We start from the raw sequence: 12463 nt of genomic DNA, 5'->3' as shown, positions 1-12463 counted from the left end.
AGCTTGGTGAGAAAGGCTGTTGAAAGGCTATCAGGTAGGCTGAAAGCTAGGCCTCTTGAGCTGGAGCAGTGAGCCAAGTTGTGAATGCAAAGGAAAAGTTCTTGAAGGAAATGGAAAGTGCTGCTCCAGTGAACAGATGAATGATTAGAAAGTGAAACAGTCCTACTGCTGATATGGAGAAAGTTTTAGTGTTCTGGATAGACGATCAAAGCATCTACAACATTCACTTAAGCCAAAGCCTAATCCAGAGCAAGATGCTAACTCCCTTCAATTCCGTGAAGACTGAGAGAGGTAAGGAAGCTGCAGAAGAAAAGTTGGAAGCTGGCAGAGGTTGCTTCATGAGGTCTGAGGAGAGAAGTTGACTCTATAACATAAATATGCAGTGTGACGCAGCAAGTGCTGATTGGAGAAGCTGCAGCAAGTGACCCAGAAGATCTAGCTAAGATAATTGATGAAGGTGGCTGCACTAAACAACAGATTTTCCGTGTAAGTGAAACAGCCTTCTTTTGGAAGAAGATGCCATCTAGGACTTTCATAGCTAGAGAGAAGTCAATCCCTGGCTTCAAAGGACAGGCTGACTGTTGTTAGGGTTCCATGCAGTTGATGACTTTTTTTTTTTTTTTAGAAAGTTACACAATAATTTATTTATTGAGGGCCTCCTCTCCCCGCCCTTGCAGTCTCTAGGTCACTTTTCCGCTTGTAGATGTTGCACGTCAGCCCTAGAAAGATGACTGGGGGCAGGGGCACTGCGTACTGTTCAGTGAGACTCATAATGTGGCTGTAACTGTCTTCCTATTATTGCACGAACACGGCCGGCAGATCCAGCTCCTCATACAGTGTTCACCGGGGCCACCTTCTTGGCCTCCTTCTGCCCGTAATTCTCCTTCAGGATCTGGTACCGTTCCGGAGTGGCCCGTTGCAGACACTGAACCACCAGCCAGCTGCATTTGCTGTCCTGTTTGTCAGTGCCAACTTTGCCGGTCACACTGGGGTCCCCAAAAGAGGTCAAAGTAATCATCCTGAATCTGAAAGAACTCTCCCTCTCCCATCTCCAGCAGGATCTTCTTGGCATTGTTGTGCTCCTTCTCACCATCAATGCCTGCCATGTACATGGCTGCAGCTACAGGAAGGTAGAAGGAGTAGAAAGCTGCCTTGTACTTGACACTAGATTTGTACCTCTTTTTAGTGAATTTGCCAAGATCTGCATTGCCCTGGGGGGCTGCCCAATCTCAGTCTGATAGAAGCTCTGCAGGAAGAGCTGGATCAGGTTCAGGTAATAGGGCTGCTCCCTGCAATAGAGCTTCAGCAGGTGGTACATACATGCTTCCCTTCCAGAAGCATAGCATCATTGATGGCATCCAAACCCACGCCGGGCTTCTGATACCAGCAGATCTATCCCTGGCTGGTGAGGGATGAAGCCGTGATGTCATCTGCCACCAGGAAGAAAGCTTGCAGCAGTTCCACACACCAGCCCACAGTCAGGGCCCGCTGGAGACTCTCAGCATCCTGTTTCCTCAGCTCCACCAGCTCCAAGAATACTACTAGCACTGTCAAAGCCCAGTGATACTTGCCTCCAATGGCATTGTACTACAGGACCTCCTTGAGCTGAGTGATAGCATCTCCTGTCTCTGGGTGCCCCATCTCATCCTCAGTCAGCACCCTAACAATCTGGGAGAAGCACTGAACAAAATCCTGCTTTTCTTGGACAGAAATGTCTGATTTCTAGTCTCCATTCATTCTGAGGGAGGAGCAAAGGGCTCTGTTCCTGGATGTGGGTTCCTGCTCCATAGCTGATGACTTTAAGTGGAGCCAATGCCTATTTACCATTCTGAAAATCCTTGGGTGCTTCAGCATTATGCTAAATCTACTCTGCCTATGTTCCATATATGGAACAACAAAGCCTGGCTAATAATAGCACATCTGTTTACAGCGTGGTTTACTGAATATTTGAAGTCCACTGTTGAGAACTACTGCTCAGAAAAAGATATTCCTTTCAAAGTATCAGTGATCATTGACAATGCACCTGGTCACCCAAGAGCTCTGAGGAAGTTGTACAAGGAGTTGAATGTTACTTTCATGCCTACTAGCATAGTATTCATCCCGTAGCCAATGGATCAAGAAGTAATTTCAACTTTCAACTCTTACTATTTAAGAAACACATTTCATAAGACTATAGCTGCCTTAGATTATGATTCTTCTTCTGATGGGTGTGGGCAGTCGATTGAAAAATTTATGGAAAGGATTCACCATTCTAGATGCCATTAAGAACAGTTGCAGTTAATTGGAGGAGGTTAAAATAACATGAACAGGAGTTTGGAAGAAGTTGATTCTAACCCTCATGGATAAGTTTGAGGGGTTCAAGACTTCAGTGGAGGAAGTAACTGCAAATGTGGAAATAGCAGGAGAACTAGGATTAGAAGTGGAGCCTGAAGAAGTGACTAAATTGCTGCAATCTTAGGATAAAATTTGAACAGATGGCAAGTTGCTTCTTATGGATGAGCAGAAACAGTGGTTTCTTGAGAAGGAAACTACTCCTGGTAACTATGATGTGAACATTTTTGAAATGACAACAAAGGATTTAGAATTATACATAAATTTAGTTGATAAAGCTACAGATAAATTCTTGTGAAAGGAAAAGTCAATTGATGTAGCAAACTTCATGGTTATTTTAAGAAATTACCCCAGCCACCCCAACCACCACCCTGATCAGCCAGCATTCACCAACATCAAAACAGGACCCTCTATCAGTAAAAAGATTTGACTCACTGAAGGCCCAGATGATCATTAGCATTTTTAGCAGTAAAGTTTTTTTTTTTCCCCCGAGACAGGGTCTCACTCTGTCACCCAGGCTGGAGTGCAATAGCGCGATCTCAGCTCACTGCAACCTCCACGTCCCAGTCTCAAAGTGATCCTCCCACCTCAGCCTCTCAGGTAGTTGGGACCACAGACATGAGCCACCATTCCTGGCTAATTATTGTAATTTTTTATAGAGACAGGGTTTCGATGTGTTGCCCAGGCTAGTCTCGAACTCCTGGGCTCAAGTGATCCACTCACCTCAACCTCCCAAAGTGCTAGGAGAACAGGCGTGAGCCACCATGCCCAGTCAGTAGAAGTATTTATAAATTAAGGTATGTGCATTGTTTTGTTAGGCATGAAGCAATTGTACACTTAATAGACTATAGTATGGTGTAAACATAACAGTTTTGTTTTTTTTTTTTTGAGACAGGATCTTGCTCTGTTGCCCAGGCTGGAGTGTAGTGGCACCATCTTGGCTCACTGCAAACTCCATCTCCCTGGTTCAAGCGAGTCTCCTGACTCAGCCTCCTGAGTAGCTGGGACTACAGGCATGTGCCACCATGCCTGGCTAATTTTTGTATTTTTAGTAGAGACGGTTTTGCCATGTTGGCCAGGCTGGTCTCAAACTCCTGACCTGAAGTGATCTGCCTGCCTCGGCCTCCAGAAGTGCTGGGATTACAGGCATAAGCCACTGCGCCCGGCCGTAAACATAACTTTCATACACACTGGGAAACCAAAAATTCATGTGACTCGCTTTTTTACAATATTTGCTTAATTGTGGTGGTCAGGAACCACAATATCTCTGAAGTATGCATGTAGTTTAATGCTTTGTTTTGGCTAATGGTACTTTTAATATTCCACATGGGCTTAAACAATTTTTTAAGTCATTGATACATAAGAGAAGTCATTTATATCAGAGCTTGTCAGCCACACTACTGAGGTCACTGGGTTTTCAGAATCCTGAGATACTGATTTTCCTGGCCTCTGTGGTGGCTGGAGAGCCCAGTTAGTCACCTGGCTGCTTTATCTTTTCATCCTGTGTCATGTAAATATTAAAATAATCTTTATTTGTCATGAATGTGAAAAGGCAAGGGATCTCTGAATTAGAAACCAATTCTCTAGTTTCATTATGTTTAGATTCCTCTTTTGGTTGCAGTTCACTTTTCAGCCTCAGGATATTCAGTAGCTTTGTCCTGCATTGTCAATCAATCATGTAGCAAATATTTGTTGAGAGTCCCTCCCTAGCTGGATAGTGTGAGAGATACATGAGCTAATGTTAAAAATTTGGCTTTTGCCTTCAAGGAACTGATAGTATAGTTAAGGGACATCAGAATTATTTAGGAAACAATTAGAAAAGAACATGAAGGAATGGCTGATGAAATGCTAGATTATTTGGTACACATGATAATCACTGTGAGAAATCAGAAAAGTGTGGGGTGGACATAGAGAAGACTTTATGAAAGAAGCAAAAAATGTGTCCAATCTTAAAAAATGAGTAGCATTTGAAGAACTAAGACATGCCAAGGAGGATATTTTAGGCAAAAGGATAGGTATGAATAGATCTTTAAAAGCTACGCACTGGGAAACCAAAAACTGAACTTTGCTGGGGCAGTAAGGAAACTGGTATCACCAGAATTAACATTCATACTGAGGACTGGTATGACACTGGATAGGTAGCTTAGGGCTAATTTATGGAGGTCTTAAGTAACAAGCATAGAAGTTGAGATGTGATGGGTAATAGTTGGTAATTCAGCATAGGTTCTTAAGGAGGCAAGTAACATAATTAAAATAGTGTTTTATAAAGGGCAATCCCACAATAAAAAAGGAAAAAGATGGGGTAAAAAGGAAAAAAGATATTGGAGTTACGTGGACTACATAGGAGGATCCTGCAATAGTCCAGTCATGATATGAAGAGACATACCCATCTGAACTAAGTTCCTGGATATGGAGATGGTGACATCAATTTGAGGATGATAGGTCAAAAAGCACTGGTTAACTGAGTTTGTATAATTAGAGTCACCATACATTGGAAGAGGAGGTTGTTCTCTTTTGTTAATGTGAGAAAGGAAAAGGACAGAGATGAAAATCTTTCACTTCCTGTTAACTGTTTGTATCTTTGATGGTGACTATGGGCAGTTAGGAGACATTCAAAAATAATTAACAGGAACTGGGGCTGAGTGGTTATTTGGAAAGTAAAGTGAATAGTCACTTTAAAGTTTTTTACCTTTGTATTTTTGTTTTTAGCCACCTAAACTTTATCTGAATTTAATAAATGGCATTTTACTAAAAATGTAAATATTATAGAAATATCAATCTGAGGGAAAAAAATTAAAGTTAAATCTTGATCTTAAAAATGTCCCAGAGTGGAAGCGGAGCTTTCTGTGAGCTGAGATCACGCCATTGCACTCCAGCCTGGGTGACAGAGCGAGACGCCGTCTCAAAAAAAAAAAAAAAAAAAAAAAAAAGAAGTCCCGAAGAGGCTGGATGCAGTGGTTCATGCCTGTAATCCTAGCACTTTGGGAGGCTGAGGCAGGTGCATCACTTGAGTCCAGGAGTTCGAGACCAGCCTGGGCAAGGTGGTGAAACCCCCATCTCTACAAAAATACAAAAATTAGCTGGGCATGGTGGCGTGCACCTTTAGTCCCAGCTACTCAGGAGGCTGAGATGGGAGGATCGCTTGAGCCCAGAAGGCTGAGATTGCAGTGAGCCAAGATCATGCCACTGCTCTCTAGTCTGGGTGACAGAGCCAGACCCTGTCTCAAAAAAATAAAATAAGCCCCAGAGAATGCCAAAATCCCATATTATGTTAGCATCATATATTTTAACTTGTGTTTTCAAATAGTTGGATTTATTTTTAGACAGTTGGATTTTAATGCATCAAAAATGCAGGAAAGGAAACAACATATGTAAGATTATAAGATTCTGAGGAATAGCTGAACATAAAATAAGAAAAAATATAAGTAAAAATTTTAATTTAGACTAAAACCCTGAAACAGAATTTTTTTTTTTTTTTCGAGATGGAGTCTCACTTTGTTGCCCAGACTGGAGTGCAGTGGCGTGATCTCAGCTCACTGCAAGCTCTGCCTTCTGGGTTCACGCCATTCTCCTGCCTCAGCCTCCCGAGTAGCTGGGACTACAGGCGCCCACTACCATGCCTGGCTAATTTTTTTGTATTTTTAGTACAGATGGGGTTTCACCGTGTTAGCCAGGATGGTCTCAATCTCCTGATCTCATGATCCACCCGCCGTGGCCTCCCAAAGTGCTGGGATTATAGGTGTGAGCCACCACACCTGGCCCTGAAATAGAAATTTTAAAAATACCAAGAAGAAAGGCAATAGAACTAATTGACATTGTTTAAATTGGGTTTGACTAATTTCTGAGTATTAGTTGTAATTTCTGTATAATATATTTACTTGGGTTACATTATACATGATGGCTTTTGTGGCCCACTAGCATATTAAATTTCAGGAATTTGTATTTTTAAATATATGCTGTTAGGTAAAAATCATGTAAGACACTTAGATTAAAGATAATACCAACTTTCCTGATAATGTTCTGACATTTGAATAATATAGGTATGCCCCCCAATAAAAAATCTATACTTTCCTTCTTTTTTTTTTTTTTCGAGACCGAGTCTCGCTGTCGCCCGGGCTGGAGTGCAGTGGCCGGATCTCAGCTCACTGCAAGCTCCGCCTCCCAGGTTCACGCCATTCTCCTGCCTCAGCCTCCCGAGTAGCTGGGACTACAGGCGCCCGCCACCTCGCCCGGCTAGTTTTTTGTATTTTTTAGTAGAGACGGGGTATCACAGTGTTAGCCAGGATGGTCTCGATCTCCTGACCTCGTGATCCGCCCGTCTCGGCCTCCCAGAGTGCTGGGATTACAGGCTTGAGCCACCGCGCCCGGCTACTTTCCTTCTTATTTATTCAACACATACTTAATGAGTGCGTGCTCTGTACTGTGTTACCCATCCTTTCTTCCTGGGCTTCACTCTGCAGTTTTATGGACACCTGAACACTGTTGACACTTAAGGTGGTAAACTTTCATTAGTGGATATAGACTCTGTGTGTGTTATCAATGTATCTTTAGGAACTGAAAAAGATTTAACAACCCAGACCTAGACTAATATTTTTCTCCTTGCTTGAAGACTTCGTCTTGTCTTTCTTGTGAATTAAGCCTCTGTAGTCCTGTTTCAAGAAGTAAACAGCTTTTGTATCTCACTACACCAAGAATTCTTCTAGGTACTTAGTAGGCCCTCACTAAATCTGCAAATGATTGATAAATACTGTTCCACTTTATTCTGATTTGTTTCTTTTTGAACATTTAATGGACTGCCTAAAAGAGCTCTCTTACTTCTGAACGTTACTTGGTGAACTTGTGTTTGGTTATTGATGAATTAGTTTGCATGAGTCTTTGGGGACAATGGGAGAAAAACTTTGCAATTTCATCAGTTTATCCATTGTGGATCTAGTTTAGTATACTTCTCTGTCAGATCAGCAAATCTCTTTTTCAAAGGAAGGTAAAATCTTGTGTATTAGGGAAGGAATTTTAAAGCATTGTCTTTTTATGATTATACTAACACCCTCCTGTCTTCTATTTTTTAGGAAATATTCTGCTGTACGTAGAGATGGCTCTTTCCATTATGTCCACAGTACTCCCTTTGGCAACTATTCATTCATCTGTGTAGATGCCACCATAAATCCAGGGCCTAAGAGACCCTATAATTTCTTTGGAATTTTAGATAAGGTGTAGTAAAAATCTTACTTCCCTTTGTAGCTTACTTATTTTTTCATGGATACATGTGGATCACTTAAAGTTATCATAAGTAAACTTGTTATTATCTAGGAATGCTTGAGAGAAATTTAACTTGGTTACAGGTATGGCTAGAAGTTACTGGCTATTTCAGCACTATTTTTGCTATCCTTGTTCTTGTCCCAAAATCTGAGAAAGAAGTACCTCACACTTTATGGAATAAACATGTATTAAATAGGTACTGAGTACAGGATGCACTTTGCAAGGAACAGGACATACAACTTTGTGTGGTATATTCCTAAGTTCCCACAACTGCCAGTTCTAACTAGTGTTTTTTTTTTTTTTTTTTTGAGACGGAGTTTTGCTCTGTCGCCCAGGCTGGAGTATGGTGGTGTGATTTTTTTTTTTTTTTTTGAGACGGAGTCTGGCTCTGTCGCCCAGGCTGGAGTGCGATGGCCGGATCTCAGCTCACTGCAAGCTCCGCCTCCCAGGTTTACGCCATTCTCCTGCCTCCGCCTCCCAAGTAGCTGGGGCTACAGGCGCCAGCCTCGTCACCCGGCTAGTTTTTTGTATTGTTTAATAGAGACGAGGTTTCACCGTATTAGCCAGGATGGTCTCGATCTCCTGACCTTGTCATCCGCCCGTCTCGGCCTCCCAAAGTGCTGGGATTACAGGCTTGAGCCACCGCGCCCGGCCTGGTGGTGTGATTTCAGCTCACTACAACCTCCACATCCCAGGCTCAAGCAATTCTCGTGCCTCAGCCTCCCAGGTAGCTAAGATTACAGGCATGTGCCACCACGCCCAGCTAATTTTTGCATTTTTACTAGAGAGGGGGTTTCGCCATGTTGGCCAGGGTGGTCTTGAACTCCTGATCTCAAGTGTTCTACCAGCCTCAGCCTCCCAAAGTGCTGGGATTACAGGCATGAGCCACTGTGCCCAGCTGGTCTATATTTTTTTAAGAAGAGAAGGACAACTATTGAAATCACTACGTTTATTTTCAAGTATTTTGACGAGACTAGGTGATTGCTGGATTTAAACTGTGGAAAGTCTCATTTGAGAACCTCTTATTATTTCTTGGTACAGTAAATGCCAACTCATTATTTAATAAGCATATGCCCCTAAGTAAGACATATGTGCTCGTATGAAAGAATACAAACATGGTAAGATCAAGTTCTTAGACTCTTAGAGTATTAAATCTAGTGGTAAGGTATAAGACCAGTATAGAAATAAATATAATAAAGAGCAGAATTTGTTAAATTAGAACTATGAGGTTCAGAGTTATACGAGAGTTCGAAAGAATGTGAAATCAAGTGAACAGAATATTGTCAAATGCATTGCGTTACTTTAGGCATTTTATTTAATTGGGTTCTATTTTGTTTCCTATCTATCAAGTGTCTTTAGTCAGGGTTGATGAACTTATATTAAATCCCATTCCTTAGTATAGTGTTTTTTAAGGTAGAATTCAAGGATCATGTACATGAAAACCAGCTGGAGTGTTACAAAATGCAGATTCCCTGGCCTTGCCCCAGACTTACCAAATTAAAAACCCTGGGGGTAGAGCCCAGAAATGTATTGCTGTAAGCACCTTACAGATAATATTAATGCATATTTACATATGTACCAGTTATTTTTTGAAATCAGCTTTTGAGGTATGATTTGAATACTATAAAATACTCTCATTTTAAGTGTTTGAAGAGTTTTGACAAATGTATATACTGGTATAACTGTCACCACAGTTAAGACTAGAACATTTCCATCATCCTAAAGTCTTGTCTTCCTTGTATAGTCTTTACCTCCTAGGGAATCACTGATTGGTTTTCTATCAGTATAGATTTGTTTTGTTTGTTTTAAAATTTTGTATAAATGAAATCATAGAGTATGTACTCTTGGGTCTGGCTTCTTTTGCTCAGTATGTTTCCGAGATCTATCCATATGATTGTGTATATCATTAGTTCTTTCCTTTCTGTTGCTGAGTAGTATTCCATTGTGTGGATGTATTACAACTTGTTGATGGTTTCTAGTTTTTGGCTATTATCAGAGCTGTTATAAACATTTAGGTAGAAGTCTTTCCATGATATTATTTTAGAAGTTTAGTTTCTGTATCCTTTTTATTAATTGTAATGTGTTATACAAAGCTGTAAAGATTAGTGATGACTTCTTTATTTCTCAATTTCCTTATCTATTAAAATAGGATATCTTCCCTACCTATTGCAGAGTTATTTTTAGGATCAAATGAAATATAATATATGTGAAAACCATTTGAAACTTACAGAGGTCCATAGAGGTCATTAACTAGTAAGGTTTAAGATCTAGACACAAATAATAATTATTATACATCTTCAGAGGAGTTTTTTAATCTGTTGACATTAGATTTTAGCCTGAGCCCTAATTTAAGATCCTTCCATTTTTCTCCCATTTCAGAAAAAGATGGAGGAGCTCTTATTACTGGCCAAGGAAAGCAGTTGGAGCAACCATACAATTTGGTTTGGACACTTTACAACATCCACTATTCTTTCTCCATCACCAGGAATCCGGTCAATAATGAGGTGAGACAAGCTTCCAAAATCAGAATTCATTTGTTTTTAGTTTTTTATTTTGCTGTACCTATTCTGCTTTTCTGGCAAGACATTTTTATTACTTTGGCCTCACAAGTTATCTTTGTTCATTTATTTCATTTATTTTTCACTGGTTAGTTCGGCTATAGCTTATTTGTGTGGACACCTCCATACACTTGGTGGACTGATGCCTGTTTTGCACACTCGTCACTTCCAGGGCACTTTGGAACTTGAGGTGGGAGACTGGAAGGATAATAGGAGGTAAGGGAACCTCCCCACAGAATAAAACTTATACACATGAGTTTTGCCAAAGCAATGATAGTTTTCTTGCTGATATCATGGGTGATCACAGTTAAAGAAAAACTTGTGATATTTCTGTCTTTTTAAAGTAATATATGGCTCTGCAATCTTTGTCATTTTGTGGAAACCTTGTCATAGCAGTGTGTTTACTATCACTATGTTACACTGGATTTTCAAGATATGTCCATTAGGAAATGGACTCAAACTCTGGTGTGCACAAGAATTATGGAGGAGCTTATGAAAAATAAAAATTTTCAGGCGCTACTTCTAGAGATTTTGATTGTGTTGGTCTGGATTAGGGTCCAACAAACTACGTTTTTTTTTTTTTGAGACAGAGTCACATTCAGTCACCCAGGCTGGAGTGCAGTGGCATGATCTTGGCTCATTGCAACCACCATCTCCTGGGCTCAAGTGATTCTCCTGTCTCAGCCTACCTAGTAGCTGAGATTACAGGCACCCGCCATCATGCCCGGCTAATTTTTGTATTTTAGTAGAGACAGGGTTTCACCATGTTGGCCAGGCTGATCTTGAACTCCTGACCTCAGGTGATCTATCCGCCTTGGCCTCCCAAAGTACTAGGATTACAGGTGTGAGCCACGGCACCTGGCCCAAACTGCATTTTTTAAAAGCCCTCTGGGTGGTCTATGCACCACAGTTTGAGAAATACTAGTACTAGAAGTACCTTTTTTTTCCTCCTGAATTTTGTATCTACCATACTGGTTACTGCTACAAGATGGCAGTGATTTAAGTTCTTCAAATAGATGATAGTTGACTTTTTTAAGGTTAAAGTCTAACAGAAAACATGTTTATCAAAAGCATGTAGTATAGTTAAATATATGTTTTTTTCTTTTTTAAAAGAAGTATTTAAGTGAAATAGTTTATCAAGTTTTGAGGAGTATCATCTTATTGTTTAACTACTACAGTTATTTAATTTATACAAACCCTGTGCTCTAAGATAATAGGTACTCAACAAAGATTTGTTGAGCTGAATATGTTATCTTTTTGTTTTTAACTATTTCCATTAATTAAAAAGGAACTTTACATCTTGAAAGGTACTTCCTCATTTTGGTTGACTTTTTAGAAACTGTATGAGTTATGCTTGAAACCTGTAATTATTTGGCAACTATAATTACTTTGAGCTAAGAGTTGTCTGTTCATGGCTGTGAGGCTGTGGGCTGGGCTATGATTGCCTTTTGTGAGATAGTCTTACTAAGCCTTGACCAGCTTCTTTATTTCTTCTAAGTGCTCCAGTTACAAGTTGTGTTGTTAATTATGAAGCCATTTCCTTTCTGTCTTCACCAGCTTTCCTGTGTTCCAACCTTGGGGTTTTATCTGGAGTTTACTGAAAGGACCTAAACTTTACCTGCCCTTATAAACACTTACATTGTGTTGGTTACAATAGAAGAATTTTTAAAAACAGTATATTGGTAATATTAGGCTAGGCCTTATTGTAGATGCAGATAAATCCAGAAATATCAGTGGCTTAACACAAATGTTTTTCATTTGTGTAAATTCAATATGAGTCAGAACAACTCTTGTCCATGGGGTGAGTCAGTAATTCAGACTTCGTCTGTCTTTTTTTTTTTTTTTTTTTTTGAGACGGAGTCTCGCTCTGTCGCCGGGACTGGAGTGCAGTGGCCAGATCTCAGCTCACTGCAAGCTCCGCCTCCGGGTTTACGCCATTCTCCTGCCTCAGCCTCCTGAGTAGCTGGGACTACAGGCGCCCGCCACCTCGCCCGGCTAGTTTTTTTGTATTTTAGTAGAGATGGGGTTTCACCGTGTTAGCCAGGATGGTCTCGATCTCCTGACCTCGTGATCCGCCCGTCTCGGCCTCCCAAAGTGCTGGGATTACAGGCTTGAGCCACCGCGCCCAGCCTTCGTCTGTCTTAAAATTCCTATTTCGACATGTCAATTCCAGGGCAGGGAAGACAACAGGGAGAACTCACCCACTCTTAAGTACTCTGGACCACAGGCATGATATGTGTCACTTCTGTTCACAGCCCATTGGCCAAAACTAGTCACATGGTCCCAACCTGATACCAGGGAAACTGGAAAATGCAGGG

At 40.8% G+C, this 12463-nt stretch overlaps 1 protein-coding gene and 1 pseudogene across 16 annotated transcripts in view; one reads left to right on the top strand and one right to left on the bottom strand.

The window, feature by feature from the left end:
• The window catches only part of TMEM62 (transmembrane protein 62), a 52714-nt gene that overhangs the window by 6327 nt on the left and 33924 nt on the right, over window positions 1-12463 (top strand). For 12 of the 16 annotated variants that reach the window (XR_004432053.1, XR_004432051.1, XR_004432052.1 and 9 more), the window contains 3 exons: window positions 7398-7539; window positions 9967-10091; window positions 10239-10361. Coding sequence is in view for 13 of the 16 variants with exons in the window: in XM_033190375.1 (XP_033046266.1) it covers window positions 7398-7539; window positions 9967-10091; window positions 10239-10361 (390 nt within the window). In the remaining 3 variants the exon portion in view is untranslated. The remainder of the gene's footprint in view (window positions 1-7397; window positions 7540-9966; window positions 10092-10238; window positions 10362-12463) is intronic. The other 4 variants (XM_033190383.1, XM_033190385.1, XM_033190387.1 and 1 more) reach the window with 2 other exon arrangements.
• On the bottom strand, window positions 531-1791 carry LOC117070788 (annotated as a pseudogene).

The sequence above is a fragment of the Trachypithecus francoisi genome, unplaced genomic scaffold, assembly GCF_009764315.1.
Source record: "Trachypithecus francoisi isolate TF-2019V2 unplaced genomic scaffold, Tfra_2.0 Lachesis_group3, whole genome shotgun sequence".
Classification (NCBI taxonomy): domain Eukaryota; kingdom Metazoa; phylum Chordata; class Mammalia; order Primates; family Cercopithecidae; genus Trachypithecus; species Trachypithecus francoisi.
The sequence above is the reverse complement of the archived record's forward strand: the minus strand, read 5'-3'. Positions and strand labels throughout refer to the sequence as shown.